This window comes from Takifugu flavidus, chromosome 14, assembly GCF_003711565.1.
Source record: "Takifugu flavidus isolate HTHZ2018 chromosome 14, ASM371156v2, whole genome shotgun sequence".
NCBI lineage: Eukaryota > Metazoa > Chordata > Actinopteri > Tetraodontiformes > Tetraodontidae > Takifugu > Takifugu flavidus.
The window spans coordinates 1810861-1838334 of record NC_079533.1 but is presented as its reverse complement, the minus strand read 5'-3'; the positions used below and the strand labels follow the sequence as shown (position 1 = coordinate 1838334).

At 45.1% G+C, this 27474-nt stretch overlaps 4 protein-coding genes across 10 annotated transcripts; 1 reads left to right on the top strand and 3 right to left on the bottom strand.

Annotated features, from left to right (window-relative positions):
* Positions 1-377: 377 nt before the first annotated feature.
* Positions 378-7777, bottom strand: si:ch211-132b12.7 (uncharacterized protein LOC564531 homolog). 4 transcript variants are annotated; one of them, XM_057055611.1, is made up of 7 exons: positions 7188-7777; positions 6961-7069; positions 6744-6868; positions 5875-5948; positions 5065-5270; positions 3383-3567; positions 378-2386 (listed from the first exon to the last, which is right to left on the bottom strand). In XM_057055611.1, exons 5-7 carry the CDS (start codon positions 5261-5263, stop codon positions 1157-1159), a joined length of 1614 nt encoding a protein of 537 aa, XP_056911591.1. In that variant the 5' UTR covers positions 5264-5270; positions 5875-5948; positions 6744-6868; positions 6961-7069; positions 7188-7777; the 3' UTR covers positions 378-1156. The 4 variants fall into 4 exon arrangements, with proteins under 4 accessions (XP_056911591.1, XP_056911588.1, XP_056911590.1 ...); XM_057055608.1 differs by lacking the exon at positions 6961-7069 and having other exon boundaries at positions 6744-6926; XM_057055610.1 differs by lacking the exon at positions 6961-7069 and having other exon boundaries at positions 6744-6915.
* A 1288-nt stretch (positions 7778-9065) lies between these two features.
* Positions 9066-17852, bottom strand: LOC130538213 (RAC-beta serine/threonine-protein kinase-like). Of its 3 annotated transcripts, none has more exons than XM_057055614.1 (14): positions 17702-17852; positions 16252-16410; positions 15758-15886; positions 15504-15615; positions 15223-15373; positions 14571-14702; positions 13836-13901; positions 13456-13524; positions 13220-13342; positions 12877-13005; positions 12511-12725; positions 12149-12236; positions 11912-12014; positions 9066-11266 (listed from the first exon to the last, which is right to left on the bottom strand). In XM_057055614.1, the coding sequence occupies exons 2-14, from the start codon at positions 16295-16297 to the stop codon at positions 11187-11189; spliced, it is 1443 nt and encodes a 480-aa protein (XP_056911594.1). In that variant the 5' UTR covers positions 16298-16410; positions 17702-17852; the 3' UTR covers positions 9066-11186. The 3 variants fall into 3 exon arrangements, with proteins under 3 accessions (XP_056911594.1, XP_056911592.1, XP_056911595.1); XM_057055612.1 differs by having other exon boundaries at positions 16252-16413; positions 17702-17846; XM_057055615.1 differs by lacking the exon at positions 17702-17852 and adding an exon at positions 17509-17687 and having other exon boundaries at positions 16252-16413.
* Positions 17853-18378: 526 nt separating this feature from the next.
* Positions 18379-22239, bottom strand: LOC130538214 (vasodilator-stimulated phosphoprotein-like). Of its 2 annotated transcripts, none has more exons than XM_057055617.1 (13): positions 21959-22239; positions 21222-21393; positions 20920-21100; positions 20785-20833; positions 20326-20620; positions 20131-20228; positions 19838-19886; positions 19695-19734; positions 19573-19615; positions 19366-19455; positions 19056-19113; positions 18922-18979; positions 18379-18847 (listed from the first exon to the last, which is right to left on the bottom strand). In XM_057055617.1, the coding sequence occupies exons 1-13, from the start codon at positions 21961-21963 to the stop codon at positions 18798-18800; spliced, it is 1188 nt and encodes a 395-aa protein (XP_056911597.1). In that variant the 5' UTR covers positions 21964-22239; the 3' UTR covers positions 18379-18797. The 2 variants fall into 2 exon arrangements, with proteins under 2 accessions (XP_056911597.1, XP_056911596.1); XM_057055616.1 differs by having other exon boundaries at positions 21222-21524; positions 21959-22119.
* Positions 22240-22384: 145 nt separating this feature from the next.
* Positions 22385-27474, top strand: zgc:171929 (uncharacterized protein LOC100124596 homolog). Its single transcript, XM_057055618.1, has 4 exons — positions 22385-25019; positions 25119-25324; positions 25562-25751; positions 26097-27474. Exons 1-4 carry the CDS (start codon positions 24920-24922, stop codon positions 26417-26419), a joined length of 819 nt encoding a protein of 272 aa, XP_056911598.1. The 5' UTR covers positions 22385-24919; the 3' UTR covers positions 26420-27474.

Here is a 27474-nt window from a genome sequence, read left to right as displayed (position 1 = left end):
CAAAGGCTGAGAGCCTCAGCAGTTAAAAACTCTTCCTCTTGAGCCTCAGTGTGCAGGTGTGTGCAGGTGGAGCCCAGCAGGTTGACTGCAGCATCTGTGTGTTCCACCTGCTACACCTTCTCCTGTGTCCCACCTCTTCAAGTCCTGGGCTTTTGTTCCTAGATTAAAATGAGCTTAATCGAAATATGCAGTTGTTTATGAAAGCTTTTTTTTTTTTTTAGATGTTTTGATCTATCTTTAAATAGTTGTTCGGGGCAACTCTAGAGGGAATCAACAGGATTCACTGATTCAACCACAGCACTTCATCACAGGGCAAAATCCTGAAGGAATAAAAGAAATAGATTCAAACACTCATCTATATTTATAAAGGAACTGAGTTCATTTGCAACATTTTAAAGTTTATTCGTAGATTTTCCTTTCTTTGTGTCAGTAGCAGTGAAAGCAGTTAATGTTCTGGTAATGTAGGAAAAGTCTAAATAAAGCAAAATGCTTCAAAACACAGAGTGAGCTGAAAAATGCCTAATATGGTGTGTGTGTTTCTGTCAATAACGTATTATATATGGGATGACTGAGTGGCGTTAATGATAAGGATGCAGCAAAATTTCAACACATAAAAAAATTCAAAGTGGATATTGAACTGTAAAACAACATCTGGTGGAAAAAACCCTAAAAAAAATACAATAACAGTCAGAGGTTTGTGTGGCTAAAACGTGTCGCTTTCAATCATTGTGATGCCAAAATGAGACAACTCCTAAAAGCACGTTGTTGTTGAGCAGCAGAGGTGTCACTGGCTCAGTCAGCCTTTACTCTACTATTCTCAGGTTTCATTTACTAATTTGGTATGTTAATTGGCAATCATTTGAATATCCGCTTCATTGTTTAGTTAATATCCTCTAACGTACTACAGCTCATCGTGTTCTACTGAATTCCTGTATTTTTTTCCTGTATATTGGATTTCCAAAGGTGACAATGTGACTGTGACCAGCTCGTGCAGCTGAAAATACCAGAAATATTCATAATTAACGATGTCATTACAAGAAAATCACCGCCTCACTGTGACGTGGTTCAAATGAGTAAATGTGAAGCTGCACCACAGGTTCTCCTCTCAGGGATGCAGTCACTGGGAAGCTGGGAGGAGAACGGGGTTGTTGTGCACTCAAGTCCCTGGCAAAGCACTGAGCTGATTGAAGTGATCCGAACCACACGTGGAATAGCTAATGGGGATGGACATCGTGTCCAGAAAGCTGCCGCCACGCTCCAGTTCCTCAGCATCAGGTGAGGGAGCGAAGAGTGGAGATGGTGGAGCTATTCCATCGTCTGTGCTGTGCAGGGACACCACCTGGGTGGGGCGCTGGTGCGGCTCAGTCAGTTTGACGCTACTGTCCTCCTCAATTATTCTCTTGTCCTGTCTGGAGTCGCTGCTGAGCACTTTCACCTGATTTAACTCTAACCTGGGGTAGCAGCCAGACTCAGCCATGGTCTGCAAAAGCTGGTCCAGGCTGGAAGAGCCTTGATGACATTTTTTCTGACTGCTCTGGACTACCTGGCACAGAAGATGGGTGTGCTGATGGAGCTGGGCAATCTCTCTGTCAGTAGCAGCGTTCTGCTTCAGCAGCTCCTTGGTGCGAAGTGCAATGGCCAGCAGGCCCGACTGGTTCAGAACCTCCGCGGTGTTCTGGAAGCGACGATGACGCGAGGATGAGCTGTCCGGAGCTGGGCACCGCGGGCTGTGAGTTATGGAAGAAGGTGGAGATGAGGACGGAGGAGACGAAGATGAGGGCGAGCTAGAGGAAGAAGGCGGCGATGGCGTCTGGGAGCTGGAGACAGACGGTGAGCCCACGCTGTCAGAGCCTGGTCCCGGATGGTGTTGGTGATGCTGATGCTTGTGTTGAGAGGAACCAGCAGAGTGGCTGGGAAGCGAGAGGTGCAACGAGCTGCTGAAATTGTCCCTCACCCTTCCTTTGACCCTGTGATGCTGCTGGGGTTTCGGGAGGCCAGTGGTGGTGGATACTACCTCTCTTTTCTCTCCCTCAATGCACACTCTCTTGCTCTGGTGCTGCCCTTCACTGCCCCCCTCCTTCGCTGCTTCAACAACGCTGGCTCCCTTCCCCTCAGAGCTGTCCTTCCTAGGATGGGGGGCGATGCGAGGGTAAGAGTTAAGGATGGGCAGGTATGAGGTCTTGCTGCTGTGGCTCTGTTTGCAGCGATTGCCGCCTTTCCTCATTTGTGGTGCAGCCCCACTGGATGGAGACAGGGTGGAAGATGAGGGGACAGCAATGGCTGGCTGCTGGATCAGCAGGTACTGGGTGGGTGTTTTGGGGTTGTCCAAGCCTTGCCAGCCGCCGCCCCACGCTAGGGAGCCATGGAGAAGCTGTTCCGACTGAGACTGTACCACCAGGAGGTTGTGAGCAGGGTGTTGTGTAAGCAGCATTTGGACCCAGTAAAGAATAAAAAAAAGAAAAAATAGGAAGGAGGTTAAAGTCACAAAGGGAGTAGGAAACAAAATCAAAGAGGAGTTTTTCATTCTAATGACTAATAATGAATGAGTAACCCTCAATGATGGCCTCCATCCACCATGACAAGTGTAGCCTGAAACAAGATAAGGCTGCTAACTTGAAACTAACTTTATGGAGGGTACTTCATCATAAGCCTTAAAATGAATCTGCTGTCACTTCCGTCTGTCTGACATTGGGATTGATCAAGGGATACCGGGGCGGGCCCAGTCAGAGCCACCCCAACCACCTGAAGACGTTTTTACCATATTGCTAAACATATTTCACATTTTTCTTTAAATGAGACAACACTGCATATAGCAGCTATGATGCAAATCCTTTTTTATAATGCTATACTTCGACAGTTACGCTTGCTTCGTTCTGCTGCAGCACCCCCTGTTGGCAGGAGTTGGTGCTGCCGGAACCAAATTTCTGCTTTAAATTTTCATCTCCATTACATTCGCTCATACATCAGCAAAATAACAAACACTTTCAATACACGACATTGATGAAATAAGCTACACAAATGTGTTGAGACCGGGAGAAGAGTCTAGATTTAACTAGATTTAAGCCACTAGATGACACATGACATATTAACCATTGAGGTGAGCTGAAGGCCACAGCGACAGTGTTAAAGACTGACACTACCCTCCAAGGAGCTTGTAACCAGAGCAAAGAGACGACCGAGTTCTCCCACCAAAACCCAGCACCAGGGGCCCTACAATCTAGGTGTCCTGAGCCTGTTTATGAACAGGAGGTGTAATATTTTATTTTTCACACCTCGAAGAATTTAAGATGAAAAACAAACTTATATATAATCTACAAAGAACAAAAATGGAAACCACATTGCAAAAAGGTGGACCAGGACAGTGTGAAACTGTACATCTCACCGGTTTTACTACCAGGTTCTTAATGATGTAAATGGGTGTGAAGTCCTCATAAGGAGCCATGTTGCAGCCTGTAGCAATCACAACGTTGTTGTCACACTTGAAGCCTTCTCTGTTGTCTCTGGCAGCGGTGCGGATGCCTTTGTGCTCATCGTTCAAATCAGTGTGCACAGACTCAGAGCCGGTCTCTGAAGGACAGAGACCCCCAGGAGCAGGAGTGAGACGGAACACGTGAGGAGAAAGATGCACAAATAGGAATGTCTCAAAACAGCATCTGATCCCTGTAATTAAACTTCAAAGGTGACAAAGACAAAAAAAAATCTTGGAGCTCTTTTAAATACACCTTCAAAACCTCCTAAAAATTCATTCTGCACGTTCCAAAGTCACTAGTGCAGCACACGTTGCACCTGACCTGCAACGCCTGTGGATCCCTCCCAGTCAGGCCACAACATTCACATCGTGGTCTCTGAACCTTTTCTGCAGCCTTCGCTCTAAACCGCTGTTCGGTGTCTTGCTAGGAACCAAACAGCGGTAGTTCTCATGCAGGCTGAGCCAGATTATCCTCCAGAATTTGGCGATGATTCCCTGCATGCGTGCATGCGCCGTTACCAGACTTTCAGGGCCTGAGAAGTCAGGTTCCTGAGCATCGTTTAGACTGACAACTCCAGCCCAGCCGTAGAGTATGTGGGATTCCTGTCACGTCACCACAGAGGCTGTTAGCATTCTGTCCATTTTCCCTTTTGTCAGATAGGATAAGATGAACTTTATTGATCTCATGGTGGCCTTGTTATTCAGCTAAGGCAGCTCATATGAGACTATGAGGACACTTAACACGGATACCCCTCCCCCATAAAAAGGCGATATGTCTCTTTGCTGAATTTGCTGGCGACCTGCTTGACTCCCAAAATAAACTAACACCAATATATTTAACTCGGACATCACAGGCGAATAAAGCTGTCCTGCATTTCAGCCTTTAACTGTCAAAGACGGCGACCCAGACGCTCCCAGCAAACCCTCCAAAAGCAAAAGCAGCAAAAAACGTCTGAATCCGCTAATGCCGAAGACAAAGTCTTACGTAACCGTGCGGGAAAGTCCAGCCGATTATCCTGTTTACCCACTATGTTTCGGCATATTGCATCAGCTCCGTGAGCGCCAACGGATCAAATGAAGCCAAAACACAAGAGAAACTGCATGAAACCCCCCCAATCTGAGCTCTGAAACAGCTGGAAGAGCAGAAAGTCAGTAAACCTGAGTGAAGGTAGAAGGTTCCTGCAGTAAATTACTGCTCAGGATCACCTGGCAAGTTTAGCCAAACTTTGCTTGGTAATTGTAAAACATTGAGATGTTGTATTTAAAAAAGCCCTAATAAAAACAAATACTCAAAGCTTAAAAACGCCTAAATGAAGTTTGTCTTCCAGTTACTTCAGTCCAGTAATTGCCTTCTACAAGTAACTAGTTGGTTGTACTTCAGTTGAATAAAGCGTGACTATGGCGAGTGACCGGTGGACCCATCTAGCTTTCACTGTTGTTGGGGTTTACATGATCGGCGTAAAGAGGAGACCAAATAGCAATATTAGTCCACAATCTTTCAGCGCGTATCATCAATAACACTGCCAGTAGTCATAACTGAAACCCCAGAATCAAATGTGCAGGCCTAGCATGCATGTGACTGGTCATGTGATTACCTGAGTAGCCCGAGTCTTTTTCAGAGTCTTTCTCTCCGTCACAGAGCACCATGTGGGCGTTCCTGTCGCCCATTCCTGACTGGTCCCTGTGGATGCTGCTCAGGGCAGCCTGCAGAGTCGCACTGTTACTCTTATTCTTAGCAGTTTTTGAACTGCAGTGGGGAGTCTCCTCCCAAAAACGCCCTTGTTCTTTCGGCATCGTAGACCTGTCAACATAAGAGTCAGCAAAAGGATAAGGATAAGGATAAAAAACTTTATTGATCCCACATCGGGGAAATTACACGTTACAGCGGTAGCCCGTGGTGTACAATACAGAAAAGTACTAAAAGAAAAAGACTCTTATATTATGTACATTACTAGGTACATTATACAGTATATACAGAAATTAAAAATTATGTACCGAAGGAAAAATGAAGGTGCAAATAAGATGTGCAAATAAGACATTCCAGAGGTAGGATGATTAGTTAGTGCAAATACGCCAACCCTGGGTTATTGGTGCTACATTAAGAATTGTAAATGTTGTACAATCTGACGGCAGTTGGGATAAATGACCTGCGGGAACGCTCCCTTTTACACCGTGGGTGTAACAGTCTGCTGCTGAAGGAGCTGCTTAAGGCCCCCAGCGTTGACTTGCTCTGAAAGTGAGTAAATCAACTTTATGTCGGCCATACTCTCATTTAATTGTTAATAGACAACAAACTGTGAAGGTTAGGTTTTTGCTAAACCAGCGAGAATGTAGAATAACAATGTATAGATAAATGTAACTGATCAGTAATGCGCACCACTCGGCACTACACAACGGATACTTACTGTGATCAGCATGCCTCTTTTAGCCCGTCGTCTTATATCTTACGCTGGAAAAACGAGTCATTCCAGAGGAGGCTCTGAAGAAGAAACAAGATTACTTGATTTGGAGCAGAGGCTTGATAGCAGGGGTCAGCAACCCGCTCCTGGGAGGACCCCGATCCAGCCGGGTTTTCTGTCCTACCAGGACAACGCCCAGCATCTACCTGGTAGGACAGAAGACCCGGCTGGATTAGGGTCCTCCCAGGAGCGGGTTGCTGGCCTCTGTTTTTGATTGTTGCTCAACTGCCACAGAAAATGCATGAAATATAGTCAAAGGCAGATGACTCTAAAGGAGGTCTTCATAGAGGCAAATAGAGGATGACTCTCCTCCACATCATGTGTGGTGGAGAGGCCGGGACGCGTGGTCTGACTGGTCTTTACTGATCAGGCAACAGCTGATTTCTCCATTACTCACATTCTGACAAACAGAACAGACGGGCTGTTGCACAATGGCGACAGGTTAGGAACTCAGGCAAACATGAAACGTTTCCTAAAGCAATGAGGTTAAATGTTGGCCAATGACAACATCAGCCCCTCCATCACAACTTCCACACAGCGAAAGACAGAACTGCAGAAAGAAATGTGTTATTATTGGATGTGGGGAAACACCGATGTCAGACCCCAACGATGAGAGAGGATCAGAGTCACTAAGACTACAACAACTACAACAACTACAAAAAAATAATCATCTTTCAATCAAGGATCTTCCACGAAACTTGGCAAGTACACGTAGGTACTAGTCCTGATGGCACACCGCCTCAACATCCCGAAGGAAAGTGTTGTGCTTGTAGGAACACAGACGTCACGCCAGTCATCAAAATTGGGCAACTCACCCTAAAAGAGTAAAGAGCAAGTGGATAAATATACGTTCCTCTCTTCCTCTGAGGATCACGGCAGCACTGCTGAACCAGGCGTCCAGCAGAGTGAGACAAAAAGCAGCAGGGGAAGAAGAGCCAGCCTGTTCACGGGGGAGGTTGTGTTTGTCATGTGTTTCGCCAAAGCCTCCTGTGTAAACACTGCAGCATGCACATGGAGATGAGCAGCAAGAACCTGATAAGATGGTACACTCCCACCCCGAGCGTTACGTAATACGCTGCTGCTGTTGCTCAAAGAAAGAGTGCTGTAAATCCATACCACCCCTCGGCGATGGGGAAGTCGCCTTTTAAAACAGCCAACAAGGGATAATTGCAGCTTTCAGTCGATCCAGAAGACACGTGCACACGACAAAATACAGATCGTATTTTTAAAAAAGGGTGGCATAAAGAGAGTTGACTCACCTGTATTCTAGTCACAGGAAGGGAGGACAGCAGGAAAACTCTGACTTGCAGCAGCAGAACACAACAGTTCCACACGGACCATCTTCCCTCCTCTTCTAGTCCCTTCATTTTATAAGTTCATCCTGGAAAACTATCTCATTAGATAGATAGATAGATAGATAGATAGATAGATAGATAGATAGATAGATAGATAGATAGATAGATAGATAGATAGATAGATAGATAGATAGTTGAAGGGAGCTGCTTGTCCGCCGGGGTGTCCTCGCTGGTGAGGAAACACATGCACTGTGATCAGGTCCAGAAAGAATCCATCACCCATGATGTTGGCAGCGTAGCCACGCCCTCTCTATCTAAATATTAATTGGGGTGTCAGCGCGCGGCGGTGACGCAACAGAAATAGTTTAGCCAATCGCGTGCCGGGACACGTGTTTATGTGGCGACGTCGAGAGTCCACGTGAGGTTCGCGCTCGGTACGAGGAGCCACTATGATGCATTTAAATGCTGTTGGAAATGTTGGACCTGGACACCGTCGCCCGTGGACGGTCGTGACTTGACTCGAACGATGACGTGTTTACATGTGATTAAAATACAATTCCCAAACTAATTGTAAACACGCATTATAAACTCCTCCGCCAGGCCGCCGCTCGCTCCGGTGAAGTGTGCGGGAACATGTGAGTCGGGCGGGTGGGGGCGTGGCCGCCGCCCCGCAGCAAATGTCCCCCGCTGCGAACCGGATGAAACACGCGTGTGCGTGTGCGTGTGGATCAGCGTCTGGCAGCACAACCACGTTACCCGCTTATATAACTCTGCATACATACCAGCGGGCTGTGGGGAGACTTTCGTTTGAAATGATAGAGTCCGTTTTCCATCTTTAACGATTAGAATCCTACATTTCAACATTTAGAGGAGGCTAAATGCATTGTTTCCTCGGACAAGTCGATTATTAAGAGATACCGTGACAATAAACAACCTCTTAACTAATTTTTTGACTAAAAACAGCTGATCTGTCTAATTGATTTCGGGATGCTTTCAATTTGTTTTAATGGGACAGTAAATTTATTTAAATTTTCGCACTGTAACTGGTGAACTAACTAAACCAGTATTTGAGAGAAATACAAAAATACTGGTGTCAGACTTGAGGTTCTCGGCTTCCAATATTTCACTTTGAGGTTGATATGATTGTAGAACTTTTAACAGCACGGATATTCGGCGAAAGAGTCAAACTCGGTGAGAAATCTGAAGCCGAACTTGGAGAGTTTGGTGGAGGTGTGCACCAGGGGCCGCTTTCCAAGGGTCAGCCCCGGAGCTGCTCACATGTCCGGCCATTGTTCCGTGGATGAAGCGGAACTCCTGCAGCGGAGCTATCAGCGCCACCTACCGGTGGGAATTACAGACGACTTCACGAGTACATGTCAGCAATTAAAAGCTAATCGCTCGCTGCCAAACAAGCCACAAGTTGTTCAGCCCCGCGCTGTGGTTTTCTAGACACTTCAACAAGTAAAGATTTAAAGCTGTATTAAAGTGTTTCTCTCCCGCAGCATGGCTGGAGAGGAGGCCACACAGCCACGTCGGTTCTGTCCATCTGTCTGTCCACTGCTGAGGTTGATGGCGCAGTTGTTGCAATGCCTGATGGGATTTGTAGTGAGAGAGGGTGCGACTTTTCTAGCGGCAGAAATGGTTCTCAACCAGCCACCCTGGTTAAGTAGAGGTTAAATAAAACAAGACATATTATTTAGATGAGCGTACCTTGGTTGACCGAATGATTGGATCAAAGGCTGGATGAGGTGGGCATGAATGAAATAAAGAAACAGCTTTGATTTTTATATACAGGCTCTTGTGTTTTACAGTGGGACAAGGAGAGGAGACGAAGGAACAAGCTTTAAGGCAATTACAAATGTGTATTGGATGACCGTCTTTCAGAATTACATTCATAGGCACATAGAAATGTTTGAATAAAATAACTGAAAACATCTTTCAACCATTATCAATATACTCAACTTGGGAGTATCTGAGTAGAAGGGTCAGTACAACTTGGACGAGGGAGGAGACACATGATGAAGTAAAACGAGGCAGAAACAAAAATAACAGAAACCATTTCAAAACAGCATATGTGGTAGAAGGCTCTGAGCAACAGGAAGTGGAGCAGCCTATCTGAACCTGCTCTGAATTCATTACCAGTGACTCAACAGCATAGCACCAAAACAACGTTGGGCACATTCTTATGTACAGTTGAACATGTAGTATTGCAAAGTTTAATGCTACCACCCCCCCACCCCCCCGCTTTTTGTTGTGCAGCTATTAATGATAGATGGAAAGGGTTGAGAACTAAAAGAAATCTTTGCAAGTTTTGATTGCACTCAAACACAAAATCTCACAATGGACCAATATTTGTGATTTTGTTTAGCTCTTCAGCTTTGGCATGTATAATTAATTTGTAGTGAAGCGTTCAAGTCTGAAGAGCAGCAGCAGTTTGGATGCACGTTAAACAAATCTTTGACAACTAACACAATGGCCAGGCGGACACGCCGACGTGTCCATCATCAACGTTAAAAACCTCTCAAGACACTGGTAGGTAAGTGGTGACTTAAAGAGAAACTGTGTTCACATATAGGCTGAAAAGCACAGCATGGATACAAGCAAGTGGGAAATATTAGACAGTTGTCCATGGGTGTTGAGTGACATAAATAAGATTATGTTGAGAAGTACAGTTGGGTGCAACAGATGGTTGTCTTAGAGCACTGCTGATACAAGACTACAATGCCACAAAGCCTTTCTGATATCCTTGTTGAAAGATTTCTACACATCCTTTTCCTGCAACAGGACCATGTTCATGTCTCCACTAAATCAGCTGTACAAAGGTTTCCCCATTAGGTTCTTTAAAACTGGCCAAATGCTGATGAAAATGAGAAATACTGATAACAAAGACGCCGACCGGACTATTGAATGAAATCAGAGAATTTTTACCACCTCACAATTTCTGAATGAGAAACGGTGCAAAGGTCACATCTTGGTGAGGCGTCAATGACGAGCATCAACACCAATCAGCTCTATTTTACCCATCTGAGAAAGAATTAGGTCTGCTTTGAATCACTTAAGTGCTTTTAAGCCTCTAAATCACATGGCTCTTGTGTTTTTTGCTGATCAACAAAGATCAACGAATTAAAAAAAAAAAAAAGTTTAAAAATAGAACATATACACCTTGTGCATTAAGGTATTCTCAAGTTGCATTAATTCCTGTGTTGCGCTCATCTGATCCATCAGAGATCCCATTCTGAGATGAGAGCAAACTAATATACACATTTGATTTGTTTTCCTTGCATACTGTTTAGAAGGTCGGCGCTGGAGTCCGACAGCTCGTTTTCATTCTGTCAAAGCTTTTCTCCACAGAGGCTCTGATCACTGTTGTTCTTGATGCAGAGCGGGCGGATGCACACTGAAATAACGGATGAGAGCTTCCATGTGATGCCCGCGTATTTGTTTTTTTAAAAATCCACACACAAACTACCATGCTTCTGCCCCTCGTGTTCAACTCTCCATGACCGGAGGTGACGGCTAGTTCTGAAGAAGAGCACTTGGAAACATCACAAAAGGAACTGGATAGCTTCTTCTAAGACCATATAAAAGAGTTTTAAAATGATCAGTTGTTGACAGTCTGAAAAAGCAGCAGTAGTTTCTAGGCCATTCAAAGGCACTGCAGAGTCCTGATTGTGTTGTTGACTTGTGCTGATGACTATGCGAGGTACTGAATTCCAGACGGTACGGCCAGTGTGCACAGGCGTTGCCCGTAGTGTGGACCAATGGGGTTTGGAAAGAAGAATCCGGCCACCAGCTGAGACGGCGATGGGACCAGAGCTCATTAAAGCTCAGGGTTCTGGCCATGTTATGGGTGTTAGGGATGTGGTCTAGGTGCTCATGCATCGTGTGTGTGGGTGTGTGGGTGGGTGTGTGCGTGTGTGACAGTGTGTGTGCACGTGTGTGTGCACGTGGGTGTGTGAGCGATCACTCTCTTATACTAGCAGAGTAAGAGAACTGGGGGAAATGTGCTGGCTGGCCGGGATCCTCGCTGTCCAGACTGTTGTCTGAAAGAAAAAGAGCAACAGTCACAAATCAAAGCCACGAATCAAAGGAAAAGATGAAGCCTCCACACAATTCACGGCGTGAACAAATGTCTTAACATGGCCGCGTACAAAGCGAGCGATCAAACGTAAACGCTCCGTTGGGCCTTTGATAAAGGTTGGAAAGTGACGTTTTCCAGCTTTTTCCACTGACGACGTCACATCAGGGGTTGGAAACCTTCAGCAACAACCTCCGACAGCACAAGTCGCCCGCCAAACACAAAAGCTGCGTAAAATGATCGCACGATTGACGGGTGGCTGCACATTTCCTCCCGATCTAAACCGAGAAGCAGTTTCAGACTGGACACGGAGTCGTGCGTCCGTCAGAGAACTACGGCAGGTTGAAACGCACAACGCAATGGCCTTTATGAACAGATTAACTATGGCTTCTTTTCATAAAACAACAACAAAAATAATCCTACTTATTTATGCGGCACTTTTCAGAAAAGGCCAAGACACCTGACATTATAAAAGAGGAGGAAATCTTAAACAAAACCTTCGATTATAGGAAGGTAATAACATCAGTGTTAGAGGGAAGAAGCTCTGCCACATGTTCTTAGCGAGTTCCTTCTGCTCAGAAACACTCGAGGAATCCAGGAAAATACTTACACTTGTCTGGAGGAGTGAGTGTGATGGTTTGTGCTGTGAACTCCTCATCAAAGTACCTGGTGTCTGTCTCTGATGTCACTTGTGGTTTGAAAAGTGGGGTCAGCTGATGTCAAACAGACAACGGTGATCATTTTTTAATCAAAGTCAAAGAACCTGACCAACAGTATCAAGCCTGTTATCTGTTATCGCACATCTACACATAAAGGGTTGTTTCTACAAAGGCAAAGCGACGGTTACCTTCTTCTGGACCACATCCTGCCAGTTGATGTTGGTAAAGAACTTGTGAGTCATGACTTCTTTGGCATCATCGGGGCCTCCCCCTAATCTGTGGGCCAAAACAGCGTCGTGGTGAGAACTAAACAAGAACCATGTTGTTTTCCCACAACTGGTTTTGTCACTCGTGAGCCCATCTTAAATCAATAATTAGAAATTAAAGGTTTATGGCATAAAATATCTGGTGGTTGAGCGACTGATCTGGTTTGGTTTGTTTAACCAAAGAAATTAGAGATGATGTACAGAAGTAACCTGATTACTGGGCACGGTAGACATGAACAGCTGTGGGACCTTCCATAAGATCAATACGCCGTGTAAAGAAAAACCTCTGTTTAGGGTCCTTCTTCAGAAGACCAGCCAGCAGGGACTTGGCTTCGGGGGACAGATTCCTGGGGAAGCGGATCTCCTCCATGAGAATGAGTTCAAACAAGCGCTCGTGGTCCTGGTTGTAGAAAGGCAGCCGGCCACACATCATCTCATACATGACGACGCCCAGACCCCACCAGTCCACGGCCCGTCCGTAGTCATTGTCTTCTAGGACCTAAAGCAAAACACACAGTGGACACCTAATCACATCATGGTTTCTTCCATTCAAAAGTAACGCAAAAATAAGCAAAACACGAAGCAATCTTTAGAAACGACACACACTTTATTCTCAAGTGCTCACAAATATCTCCAAACTCAGCGCTTACCTCAGGCGCCAGATATTCAGGAGTTCCACAGAATGTTTTCATCGTGGCATCAGGTGTGATGCCTTCTTTACAAAGACCAAAGTCAGTGATCTTGATGTGGCCGTCTTTGTCCAGCATCAGATTTTCCAGCTTACAAATAAAGAGAGAGAAGGAATGATGGTCAATGGCAGGGATTAACTGCTCCCACTGAAAATGCTTCCGCTGTTGGGATGGAGATTTACACGAAATGACAAAATAAGGGGAAATCATCGTCGCTATTGGCATTGGGCCACAGATAGCCGCCGCCCACAGAGGCCAGATGGCCATCATGAGAAGAAACGGTCCCGAAAAAGACAAAAATCACCTTTAGATCGCGGTAAACAACATCACGAGAGTGGAGGTACTCGAGCGCCGACACAATCTCTGCGCCGTAGAACCGCGCCCGATCTTCTGTAAACACTCGTTCCCGCGACATGTGGAAGAAGAGCTGAAAGCAGATGGACAGATATGGAGCGGGCCTGTTTCAGACAGCACATTAAGCTGCTGCTGACAGCAAGCGACATTCGTGGGTCTCCATGTGACAGTGACACACGGTCTCACCTCGCCTCCGTTAGCATATTCCATAACAAAACAGAGACGGTCGTGGGTTTGAAAGGCATACTTGAGCGTCTGAGGAGGGAGAAAAATCATGTCACAAGGAGGATGAGTCTGTCGCACTCCTTCAACATCACATAACTGCACCACAGATTGAATATTCATGGGCGAATCGCCTCCATAGCTAAACCGATGAATATGTTGGGGAAATGGCATCTTTTGAACTGAATAGAAATGAAATTACTGGCTGTCTAGATGTGGTTGTGTTTGTAACCAAGTCATTAAATTACAACGAGCCAACGGGCAGGTGAGATGGGTGACTGAAACAATATTCCAGTGAGGCTGTGTTTGCTGACACGGTGTTGTCTCATGATGAGTGTTCTCACCGTGAGAAAAGGGTGTCTAGTGTTCTGCAACACTCTGCTCTCCGTCACCGTGTGGGCCACCTCATCCTGCAATGAACACATGATCAGACGCTCTTCACAGATCAGGAGATAGTTCACATCAACAGGCTGCATCGTTGTGTGAAAAACCATTCACAACCTCTGCAAGGAAGGAACCCACAGAGGTGTCTGCTCACTCGTGCATAGGAGGTGGAACATCAAAGGTTTCCATGGCTACGTTCACGCTACAGCCTCTCTAGACAATTCTGACACAATACACACCTCTTATAGATCAGATTTGAAGGTTTTGATTCAAAATGACAGGTCACGATGCCACAAACAAACTGTATATGCATATTTGTGAGGCCATTATGAAGTGGGCGACTGTGTGTGTGTGTGTGTGTGGCAGATTCCCAGTTGCCTGTTACAGTCAGTGTCCTCTGACCCATTTTGTATCCTCCAGTTTCCCCATATGTTGGTTATGTCTCCAGGCTGACACCTTTTTATGATGCTCTACGTCGCTCCTTCAGGGGGGCATTTATTTACCTGACCCCCACCCTCAGCCCTGAGGTGTCAATAACACCATATTGATGCGTCAGAGTCAGTGGGCGTGAGGGGAAAACAGCCAGATTATCTGTTCCTCCGTCAGACGAAGCCAATGAGGGCGAGCAAAGCAGGAAGTGACCCGACGCCACGCCCAGCTCAAACAATATAAGGTGCACCGAGGCGGCTCTTTACCTTGGCTATGATGACTTCTTTGCGGAGTATTTTCATGGCATAGTGCACTCCCGTGGCCTTCTCTTTGACAAGAATTACCTTCCCGAACGTCCCCTTCCCAAGAAGTTTTAGGTACTCAAAGTCGTTCATTGTCTGAAATAGATGAAAGAAGCAAATGTTAGATCAATGGCAGATTTCTTATTAATAAGAAATAAGTGGATCAAAGTCTGGAACCCTATGGAATAAAAGGAAACTTCACTCCAAGCTCACTTTGGGGCGAAGTAGAAGGTTTGGGATTAAGATGTGGGAAAGTTAGATGTACTAGTGACTTAATAGAGAAGAGAAATTGACTTTAAAAGGATTAAAGGAGTTGATGTTAAAGGGTACCAGCTCTGCGATAAAAGCAGAGCAGAACTCTCCGTCCAGAACCAGAGCCTGGCCTGCACCGTTGCGTGTTTCACCAAAAACCCTTCCAAAGTCCTCAATGACAGGACTGAGTCTGGCTCTGGGAAGTCCATTCTCCACCTAACCCTGGACTCCCTTGGTTAGTAGAGCTGGGGAAGGAACCGGGGAAAGGATGGTCTGGGCTTCCCTGGCTGCCACAGCAACCCAGACAAACAGAAAGCAATGGACAGACTGCAACCGACAATAAAAACAAGTCAGAAGGTCTCACCACTCGGGCACACCCCTTGGAGCCAGCCACCTCCATGTCCTCCAGACTGCATTCATTGGGTGAGCCTAACAGATCCATTGGCTCCTCTTCATTCTGTTCCTGCATCTTCAGGCTATTGGCCACTGATTGTATCGCCCACATCCACTCTTCTCTGGGGTTAGAGAGTCCAGAAATGGTCACATATTACATTTTAGATTGCACAAAGCTTTGAAAACAAGGCAGGATTGCTTGAAACGTATTGATCATCGAACCACTTCTTGCTGGCTGCGGCCTGTTCTTACCTGTCCTCATTGCTGTCAACATGGAAGGTGCGTTCAATAACCGTGGTCCACTGCAGGCACTGAATGACAAAAGTGTTGGTTTTGGGTCTCTCAGTCTTCATTAACTGGCATTCTGTAAAACACAATTCAGATCAGGGCAGCTTAGTTTTCGGCCAATCTGAACACTTTGTATGAAACATCTAAATGGCTGGTTTATGCACCCGAAAGCAGCAGAAATGCCATTCCTGTATCAGGTATTTCAACGGCCGACTGACCTGCCACAGAGAAATTATTGAGCGGAGGGGATGTCTGGTCATTGAGATCAGGCTTCTCCTTATAGCCGATGAAAGAGCCATCACTCTTCAGGATGAAATATCTGGGCCTCCACGTCTTGATGTACTCACCTGAATCAGAAAACATTCTCTTGTTCCCCTTTTGAATTGAAATTGTTCATTTGTCTGAAATAAACACTAGCATAACATAACATTCTTTAGTAGAAGCTTTGGTAAATCACAGTCCCATTAAAATGAGACGTTGGAAATGAAAGAATTACACTTGTAGCTCCACATCTTTAGTTCAAGGTTCCTGTTCAGAGCATCGGTTACTCCTCCATGGATGTATAATCCAGAAGGTTTAACAAAGATGGCCATCAGATCATTGATTTCCATACAACTATGTACCACGCTGTAGCAACGTCAAATTATTCCACACAGTTATTGATCTTTTCATAATAAAGTCATTATTATGTGAATAACAAAAAAAAACTCACCTCTTTTATGGAGCCAGCCTTCTTTAACTATAGTAACTTCATTCATGGTGTGAAATGGGTCACAGGGTTTGATACAGGAGGTTGGGGAGGGGGGGGTGAGTGGATAATTCTGTGGGCTTAATCAAGTGTCAGTCACAGTTGCCACCATCTGAACAGCCCCTGCTGAAAGAAACAAAGTGCACAGAGGAAAAAGGACCCACGTAAATACAACTTCAAATGATCCACAACCCACAAATTGCCGCTGCCCAGACCAACGTCTATTCACGCCATCTACTGATGTGCAGTAATAACGAGCCGGTTAAGTCTGAAGACTGACCAAATAGGTTTGAAATCACAATTCACGATATCTGCTGGCTTGCATCAGGTGGGGTACAAAAACTGTGAACTCAATTCAACGTTTAATGGCGATAAGGAAGGCTTGATACTCTATTATTGGTGGGGGGTTTAAGCAACAATTGCAAGATTACAAGCAACACACTCACACACCGTTTAAAGTGGAACCCTTCATTAGTTTTGCAGAACATTATACATGTGTCTACAGTTCCAAAGTCCAGGTGCAAAACTGGCCTGTCTGCAAACCAAGTTTGTCCAGGACTGGAAAATGTTTGATGCATTGTGAAATGTGAAAATACAACCAGAGTCTTAACTGTTCAACACCTGAACTTGTTTAACTTTAAATAGCAACTGGAGTGGGCAACCTACGGGGACCAAAGAATAGCTCTCATTGTTACTCGTTCATCCTTTCCAACTTTATATTGATGACTTTAGATATTGTATTCTATGGAGGGATGTCAACATTATTATGAGCATCATGTTAAATTCTCTAGTGTGGTCTGGCCATCAGATGCAACAGACAAATGGAGGCATTTACTATTAATTGTTAAACAAACCCCGAACCTGGTCCGAATGTGAGTTTTGCTGCAGCTATTGCTGAGCAACGTTACCGAATGTTAATCTGGTTACATGGAAAACTCCACTCTCTGCTCACAGCGGTGAGTTAAAGCTGAAGAAATGGTTATTTTACAAACTTTGCAGCTTTAAGAAACTCTACAAGGGCCCGGGTAACGTCAGATGGACGAGTATTTACTGAGAAACTAAGCAAACAAGCAAGCCACAACCAAATATGTCTGAATCGCAGTAATAATTTACAAAGTTCAACGCTAGTGTGTTACGGCCAAAAGAATAAGCTACATCTTTATAAAGCTTCTGGAACAAACTGAAAGTTATTGTAACGTTGGCAGCGAATGTGTGACGTACCTAAAAACAACGTTGTTCACAAATTGTGCTGGTTGTTGACCAGCGACCATTAGTCTGTCTGGAGTTTGTTACTACAGTGTGTTAGCCTTGCTAACAGCGAGGCGACACTTACCACAAACATCCATAATTACAGATTCACAGACTTAATTTGGTTACCGACATATAAATATAGAGTAAAAAACATAGAGCCCACATTGTTTTCAGACTTGATCCCACGTTGCTCTGGTTTCAATGCAGTTTTGACAGGCTAGATCCAGTGCAGGCCATCCACCCAGGAAAATACCCTGGCCTCTCTTCTTCTCGGGGGCGATCATTCTCCCTCTCTGGGCACCGTCGCCCCCTGCAGGCCAGACGGTAGACACGCACCTTGAAGGCCGCTGTACAAGCTAACGTTGTGCCGAATCATAAACTTAATTTTACGCGAACCGTCGTTAATATCTCGTGCCCGTTTTATGCTACTTTCAAAACGTTTTAGAAACGTCTATTACTGGCAAAAGTTTGGATATATTTTGGAATTCTGTTTCCATTTTGATATTGTTCCCCTTCGCTAGATGGCGCCATTTCTTCACCATCATCTTTAGCCCTCAACAACAAGAAGCAGAAATCTGTGTGTGTGTGTGTGTGTGTGTACAGTAGTTTATGTGTGTCAGTGCAGCATAAATGTAGTGAGAAAACCAAAACAACTCCAAACCAGTGCATTTGTGGGGGATGGTGCCTCTGCATAGTAGGAAGTAAAAGAGAAAAGACTTTAGTGCATCTTCACCTTTACCCCGTTCAGTCGTTCATCTTATTGCAAAGATGTAGCAGAATATTCCTTTAATTGTCAGGGAATTAACTGGATTTCAAATGAATCAGAAACTACGACAGACATCATGCACATACCGTAAAGGACGGTGTGAAAGTATGGAGTTTTTTATTGATACCACTGGATACATGCTGTATTATGTGGCGCCTGCTGAATTTCTATGTAGAAAAGTAAAAAAAGTATTTAGAGAAAAATGTAATATTCGAGAGATCTGCTAACACAGTTCAAATATGAATCAAAGATTCATAAAGGATAGAAAAACATTGGAAAAGCCCGTTTAAAGAACAGAGGAGACAAAAAAGGTTCACAGAATATAAGGTGACAGATTTACTCTTGGATGGATGACTTTAATCAGAAGACTTGAAAGCCTTTTGTTGTAAACTTGTCCAAATGGTGAAATATTTCACATTGTCCCTGGAAAACTATGCAAATATTTGAAGGAATAAAAAGAAAAAAAACAATAATTAATCTATTTTTGGACTTTTCAGAAGTCTTCACCCTTTGGCTGAGAGCTTTGCAGCTGCTGGACCAGAGCTGGAAGAAAGCCCAAGATCATCAAGATCAACATTACCATCCACAAAACAATGAAAGCTATCACCAAAACTCACCGTTGATAATTTCTTCTTTCACTTTATGGAGTTCTTTCCTCACTTCTTCAATGATTTCCTTTAAAGATACACAAAGTCTCAGTTAAACTAACGTGTCTCGTGCGTTTGGATTCAAATGGGGTGAGAGAACCCACCAGTTTGAGTCGATCCACATCGACATCCTGGTCCGAGTTCTTTTTAACTCCCTTTATCCTGGAAGAAAAAGTTCAACCTTCACTGAGAGGAGAGAAACTGGGCTTACAGTAAAGGAGCGTTTTTAACAGTTTTCAGAGCATCACTTGTTAAAACAGCATCTTTAGTCTTCAGAAAAAGAAATAAAGATCAAAGTGACCCGTAGCAACATGAGCCCAGAGCCAAACATGATGTAGTCACCTTCCAAATGACTAACTAGAATAATAAGCATAATGCAGACAGGCAGTTCTAACTCGGAGCCGTTCCTAATACCTGGAAGCTGCGGAGCAGGCGGGGCTGCCCGATGGGCTGCTGGGCCTCACGCTCCCCTCACTTTGGCTGCTGTTGAACAATTTGGATTTGCTGCAAAAAGACGGATTCAAACTATCATTTGCTGCCAGGCCGATGATGCAAAAGATGTGATTATAATGTTGAGGGGTAGGAAAATGATCTCCACGTCCCCGTGGGTCAGGCTCTCACCCTGGCAAGGTGGCAGCTCGTTCCTTGAATTTTCCGTTGGTCTCTGGGCAAATAAAAAAACGAGATTGTGTTGATTTCAATGGCAGAATTCCTTCGGGATGCTCTGCAGCTGCACTACTCACCTGCCGCTCCTGGAGGTTTTGAGGGTGAATCTTCGGAATTCTGTCATCACATACAAAATTCCAAAATTAGTCCATTCATGCAACCTATTCTACAGTTTAAAATATTGAAAATAGACGTCGGTCAAAACAAAATGACGACTTACACTGCGATGTTGTAGCGTTTTTGCAGGAGGGTTATCGGCAACTTTCCTCCTGTTATAAACGTCAATGTTAGCGACATGATAGCTTTTATATGAGGGCTGAGAATGTTTTAACATCTAATGTGGCATCAAAGTCATACATTTGCTAACATTTCTTTAGATGTTGCAGAGGCGGTCCTTTAAAAGTAAAATCAAAGGTCAAAATACTGGTTGTGGTTTGGGACTCATGGTAAGGAGGTTATTTTAAATCTGCACTTCCTGAGTCTCTACTTGCTTTTTTATTTAAACGTATTTACCGTCGGGCAAGAATGGCGCTCATTTCCCCCATTAGATCCCCTCCCCCATCTCCACTGCCACCTGAGCTCGCTGGTTTTGGGGTTGTTTCCCCTTCGTCCTGGACATATGAAACATCTCTAGTCAGGAGAGCATTAATGACATCGTTGTGCAGCAGTTACAGGTGTGTCCATCAAGGGGGGAGAGGGAAAACGCACCTTGTTCGATTTTTTCAACTTGGCTCCTGCCAGAGCTGCAGCCAAACCACCTGCACCTCCACCTCCACCTCCACCTCCACTGGGAGGAGGCGGTGGGGGTGGAGGTGGGCACGACGCAGAGGAGGGGGGTGGTCCAGGAGGTGGTGGAGGAGCTGGTGGGGCAGGAGGTGGTGGGGGAGCTGGGGGGGCAGCTGCAGTGGTGGTCGGAGCAGCAGAGACACAAGCAGCCTGAGAGGACTCCATCTCCCTCTTGACCCGTTCCCTTTCCTGCTGTTCTTGTTTCTCAGATGCTGATCTAGAGAGAGGACAGTCGTTCATCATGTTGTGTGTGTGTGTGTGTGTGTGTGTTTACTGCTGCCTGATTTATTTGTTTAGTTCATAAAATGAATAGACTGAACATGAAAACCCCATAAAAAACAGTCAACGGCTGCAGTCAGATTCCTCTTGAATGCTCAGTACCGTCTCTTTTTTTCTAGTTCCTGTGCTGAGGGGTCATGTGGAGCTGGTCCTGTGAGAAGAGGACAACAACCGTCATTCTCCAGTTCCCAACCACACACAAACCCTTCCTGACTAAAGTTCGATGTGCCCGTTTACCTGAGAGAACTGGAGCGCCGGCAGCCTCGATGGCGTGCATCATGGCGTTAGCAAAAGTGCTCGCGTCCTCTTTGCTCCCAAAGTTCAGCCCCCACACCTGTTTGGGATCCCGCCACTGATGGAAGTTCGGTGTGGCCTGATTATACTTCATCCCTCTGATAATGGCACAGTTGATCACCACCTGTAGCAAAAAGTATTTGGACACTACCAGCACGTGTACTACAAGCAAATGAGATGTTTATTAGCCGTTCAATATTAATTAGGCACACGAGCTGGTTAATAAACGGTACGTGTGCTTCTACCTGCTGGTCGGCCTGAATTTTGCGGCCCACCACTCTGAAGGTGTTGGCTGCGGTGTTGTGATAGATCTGGACCCGGCTGAAGGAAGGCGGTTCAGACCCTGCCGGCATCCATCGCTTGTTGGTGTCATCATACAGCATGACTGTTGCCCTCACCTGGCATATACTGGTCTCACTGGTGGCAGACGAAGCGTGCAAACGAGCACACGTGAGAAAGATGTGACAGGAAACCACAGCTGTGGGCTGTGAACCCATCAAGTGCTGCATCCTGTTTGGACGGAACCAGTCTGGCGGAGGTGTTTGAGCCTTGAGTTTGGATTATTGCAGGAGAAAGAGGTGTGCACATGTAGCATGATGCAGATTCAGACTGACTCTTCATGCCTGTCAGAATCTACTTCCTGCTTAAAAGAAAATGGCTTTTCATGTTATGATTACTTCCTGTGTTCGGTGCATCGCTGCCTAATATGGACAATGACTTGAGCATCATCTGCATTACTGCTGTTGAAATACCTCATCAGGATCCTGCTGCTAGTTCAAATCTCTAATGTTCTGTGTGCAAAAAGCCTAAATCCACTATACACTTTCGTCCCAATGACATGATGTAGATGTAGACTTGTCAGAAGCTGTAGCAGCAGTAAATAGTTCTGCATTTACTTGCGGGACGAGATGTCATAAAAGACGTGTGACAGACTTCACTTTACTGCTGTGGATTTAACAGGAAAACTAAAAAAAGGACTCACCACATGGCGCCGGTCTCCTCCGAATCTCAAGGCGATCTTTGTTCTTTCAGCTCAGTGAAGTCCTCTTCCCTTCGAATTAGTCGCCTACTCAGACAAACCTGCTGTCATTGTTGTGCGGAGCTTCCCTACGCTCTCCCCTGGTAATGGTGAACGTGTGTCACTTCTTCTTCTGCATTTCTCTTCTCATTTCCTAGACAGGTTTTGTTTCGCTCTTCCTGTTTATGTCTTCTACACTTGTGGTTCCTGACAGTTGCAAACCTCCTCCGCTATTGTCATTCTGATTTCTGCACCTTTGCTGTTGTCACGTTGATCAAGAGGCCGTTGGTAACTGTCGGGGTGATGACAGCGTAGCTGTTCAGGCCCTCACAAGTGCATTATTCCACAGTTACTCCTTTGCTACATTATTGTGGTGACTATTTTTATGGGTAGTGGCGGTGGCCTCCTGAGACCCAGCCAGGTCCCCAGCTACCCTCCTGGAGCTGAATCAAGGACATACTGGTGTTTCGTGTGTTTGGATGGAATAAGGGGAACTTTATTTTCATTCTGAGACAAAATACTTTTTCCTTGGGTCTCATTAAGGCTAGTAGAAGCAGCACTGTGTCGCCACCAAATGAGTCTTCTGAGCAGCCCAAGACGAAATGCCAGTAACTCAACAATGAACAATGCTGATAGATCGGTCTTAAATATGTACTTTTTTGTATAGACCTAAATTTAAAATCCCGATTAGACCTCAACAGATGTTATTATTAACACCGCAGCTTCTCTCTCAGCTCTGCTAACCAGTGTTCCACTTCCTCCTCAGCTACAGGTATCAGTGAAAATAGAACAGACTGAAATAGTCCCACATGCTTTTCTGCATCAACACCCCTTTCAGGGCCATGGGGGGGCTACATACAGGCAAACGCAGCTAGCTCATCCCAGGGCCCCATGAGATCATTTGCGGATTTGATGCCTTGCTCAAGGGCACCTCAACAACACCTTCCATGTTTTCTCCACATTTGGGGCTCAAACCGAGAACCCTCCACTTCACAGCCCAGACCTCAACAGACCGAGCTACCAACAACTGGCTTCTTTTTTATTAAATGAAGCTATATACGGTAGTTACTTGTGTGAAGCTAGTTACTGCATATCTTACATCTTATATGTTATGTGTGTGCGTGTGCGTGTGCATGTGTGCGTGAGAAAGAGAGCGACATAGAGGAAAGCTCAATTTCCTGTTATAATATCAAGGCCCTAAAACAGGTTAAATAAGTTCAGTTTGCTCGGCTTAATTTAGCCTTAATTTATCAGGAAGTCAAGAAAACCCAAAAGGAGGTGAAACTGTGTCAAACCAGATCTAGTTATTCATAATGAGAGCGGACTTCATGTCCATAAACATGCCACCTCGATGTACCCTGCCTTAATCGAAAGGAACACTTTGCAGTGAGCGTCACAGAATTTAAATTTAGCAAATGTTACTTTACACAAAATAAAGTGTGGTTATTAGATCTACACCACAGTATTAGAGTTTCTGCCTCTCTCTCTCTCACACACACACACACACACACACACACATCATCATCAGTTAAACATCATGTTCAGACTTCTGAAGACTTCTGCGCTCTCTCTCCGCCTGTTGTAGCAAACCTTGGTGGTTAACCTTTAAGCAGCATGAGTGACGGGTTATTTTGTTTTCTGAAGGATGGTTCTATAAAATGTCTTTATTGCTATGGCTAGCTCACCACGCTGTGCCCAGGGATCAGAGCCACCTCACCAGGGGAGGAACCTGAAAGCGAAGGCTGGTTTCCTGGGGGACAAAATGGCCCTTCCTTCTCACCATTGGATTTCCATGCTGTTGCACACTGGCTGAGGTTTTGCATACAGTTAGAGCTCTGGGACAACAACAGCGCACAGTACAATCAACAGTCTTCAGCAGCAGGTTTCCAATACACTCGATATGCTTGAATGTTGGATAAAAACGTAATCTAGGGACAAGTGAAATGGTTTTGTCGCGTTTGCAGTCAGTTTGGACAGGACCTCGGTGTGTTTGTGAGAGTGTTTTTTACTTCCATGTTGGTTTAATGAAACACCATGTTGAGCAGTAAAGTCAATGCTTCCTCCCTTGATTCATGAATCGATAAGGGATCATCCACCACAGCAACTGGCTAATGTTCTTGGAGTGACCTCTATTGGTATTTGCATGATGGGCTTTGGTCCCGGGCTGCATTTGTATTTGCCCCGCAGAGCACAGAGAGAAATACACACAGTTAACTTCCCTTGTCCTGGTGCGCTGCTGGTGTTGGGTTGGAAATAATGCTGCATCCTAAATCCCTTCACTCTTGCCGTTGAATAGCAGAAGGCATGCTGGGAGTGGCCAAGTGAACGGGTAGAGAAAGCACCGTCGTCAATGTGCAATTATGTTAGGAACGGTGAGCCAACAGCAGGCACTTTGAGGTCTTTTCTCAGAACACGAATGGCCTTTGTGCACATTTCAGAAGCTGCTTGGTCCCAACAAACAGATGGAACAGAGAGAGGTCAGGGAACAGAAGGGCTTGATTTACCTAGCAGTTAAGGCTGTGGCTCCTTTGTGCTTGCTCCTGTTACTCATACCATGCTCTTTGTCTAAGGCCAGGGGATGGCAGAGGAAGGATTTGCATGCCAAGGGCCACTTGAATGTGAAGCTCCCCGGATTCTCACTACCTGACATGCAAAACCAGTGGGGGACCAGTTAAAATGCTGCACACAGAGTGAACACAGGTGTACTCCAGTCAAAACACTGACTTTCCACCCCTCCCTCTCTGTAGGTTAAAACCTTGGCCACTCTTTCCAGAGGAGGTTGTGAAAACGAACAGTGATTTGTGATGGTGCGGGTGTCCTGTAGCTGTTTTAGGGTGTCATGAGAGTGAATTCAAAGGCCGGGGTCGCACTCTGACGGTCTCAGCTAAGGGACGCCGGCAAGAATCATAGATTAAAGGTGTAAACATGCCGAGGTCTTTCCTTGTGAAAAAGAAACGTGGGGCATCGGGAGGGTGGCAGTGGAAAGAGCCGGAGCAGCTTGAGTGGAAAGAAGATCCTTTCAAAGGTATGATTGTCTTCTAAATTCTAAATGATCTGTGCATTTTCCGAACCATGAAATACAACATGGTTTGTTTACTATTATCTTTACTTTTTTTTCTCTTAGGGAGTGGAAAGGCCGAAGCGCCTGACATTCCGCCACCTGCCCCTGTAACTCAACCAGTAGCTACATTAGCCTGTGTAACAGCGTCGCTCAGGGTGCCGGCGCAGTTAGCAGCAAAAAGTGGGACTAACTGCAGGCCGGACTGGCCCACGGTGACGCTCAGAGATTACTCCTACCATCCCAGCACGCTAGCGCTCAGCAGAGCAAAGGTAAGGTCTGACTCTGCACCATGTCTTACAATAGGAGGCAGCGGTGAGGCTACGAGCATCAGAGGGTCGACAGCATGAACCCACACTTTACATCCAGTTTATTGGCTTTGACGCGCCCGATTCTGAGCCCATGGGCTCCTGGGGTGCTGCTTAACTGCTGTTGTTCATCAGAAATCTTGCACTTTTATTTGGTTTTGTAGAGATTACTGAGAACCTCTTTACCCGCTTCCTTCATAGCCGCGGCCTCGCACCTCCCCGGGCGCCGGTGACTTCTTATGCTCAGTGTGCCACAAGATCTTCCCCCTGCAGCGCATGTTGACCCGCCACCTCAAGTGCCACAGCCTGGTGAAGAGACACCCGTGTCAGTTCTGTGGTAAAGGCTTCAACGATACCTTTGACCTAAAGAGGCATATGAGAACACACACAGGTCAGTCAACACACACACTTCAGACTCAGGTTTTCGTCAGTCCTGGGAGGGCAGCAACCTCTTTTTAATCAGCTGTACTCGGGTCAAAGGGCGCTTGTTTGAAGTGCTTGATGACAAATTGTCACTAAAATACGTAAATCTGACATTGACGATCATAGACATAATTAATTTGATGTACTAAACATAAACCAGTGAACATATAAGGAGTGTTCAACAGTATGTCCTAAAGTGTGAGAGCTCAACCCACTGCAGGATGACGTCTTCTTCTGCCTTTCATTTGCACGTTGCCTGTCGGTGCCTTGAGCGCCCCCCCTCAGGTGTGTGTGTGTGTGGGCCTCGTTGCAGGGATCCGGCCCTACAAGTGTGAGCTCTGCGAGAAGGCCTTCACGCAGCGCTGCTCTCTGGAGTCTCACATGAGGAAGATCCACGGCGTCCATCAACAGTACGCCTACCGTCAGAGACGCTCCAAAATCTTCGTGTGTGAGGATTGTGGTTACACCTCCAGCCGCCCTGACGAGTACTTCCTCCACGTGAGACAGTGTCATCCTGGAAGCCCCGCCCTTCGCAGGTATTATCGCCGCCAGGCCCACGAGAACAATAGATTTGCATCTGCAGACAGTAAACTCAACCCATATTTGCTCTACTCAGCCCCTTCATACTACATTTAAGACTCAGTCCACAGGTTCGGATGCCTTAGAAGCAATTATTGCAATCTCTCTTGTTCATTTTGAGTTTTCATCCTCGTTTTCTTGACTTTTGCATCCCTGTTTGATTTGTGTATATTTGCATTTCTTCGTCACAACGCTGAGAATGTTCCTCTTTTAAACACTTTCAGTGATTTGAGCAATAGAACTAATAAAATCATTAGCAAACATTACCAAAACAGAATCTTCTACTTATTAGAAAGGGGGAATGTGGTGTAATAATTATTCCATTGAGGTGGCATTTGATTGGTCACCTAAGCACTTTAATTCACTTGAATACTAATATAAAATTTATGGAACATCACATCACATATAATCAACACATCTGCCAAAACTACTGTCAGATTAGTCGTATCTCAAACAGCCTTTAAAAATAATACAGCTTTAAATGTAAATTGTAAGTTAGATATAGGGAGAAAATGTAAATATAGACAAATGAATAGACAAACTGGTCTGGGTAATCATACTGGAAAATGTTACAGGTTGTTACGTTAGAGACGTGTTTTAAGATTCCAGAGAATTTAGGACACTTAGAACATTGTTTTCCTGGAAAACTAGTGCACATATGGACCAGATTCCTCCAGATACCTCCAGCACAATAATATGTGACGCAGCACTCCTCACTTGCTTGATATCATGTGGTAAAATGGGTCTCATTATTATTATTATTATTATTATTATATTATTATTATTATTATTATTATTATTATTATTATTATTATTATTATTGCTCTTGTTGTTGTTGTTGTTGATCATAGTAGTACTGGTTCATTCTGTATTCCACATGTTCCACATGACATGAGGGAAATAAGATAACTTATCCTGACAGTTGTGCTGATGCTGTATTTAATGGAACATGTTTTGGTGATTGTGTTTATCCAACTACTAATTAAAGATGTTGTTTTATTTATTGCAAGAAGTTATTTCTTTTGTTTTGAGAGTACGACCTACAGTACTGGCCTACTGCTGGCCAAGTGCCCTGACCCGAATGATTTATTCTGATTAAATCGTGTTTTTAA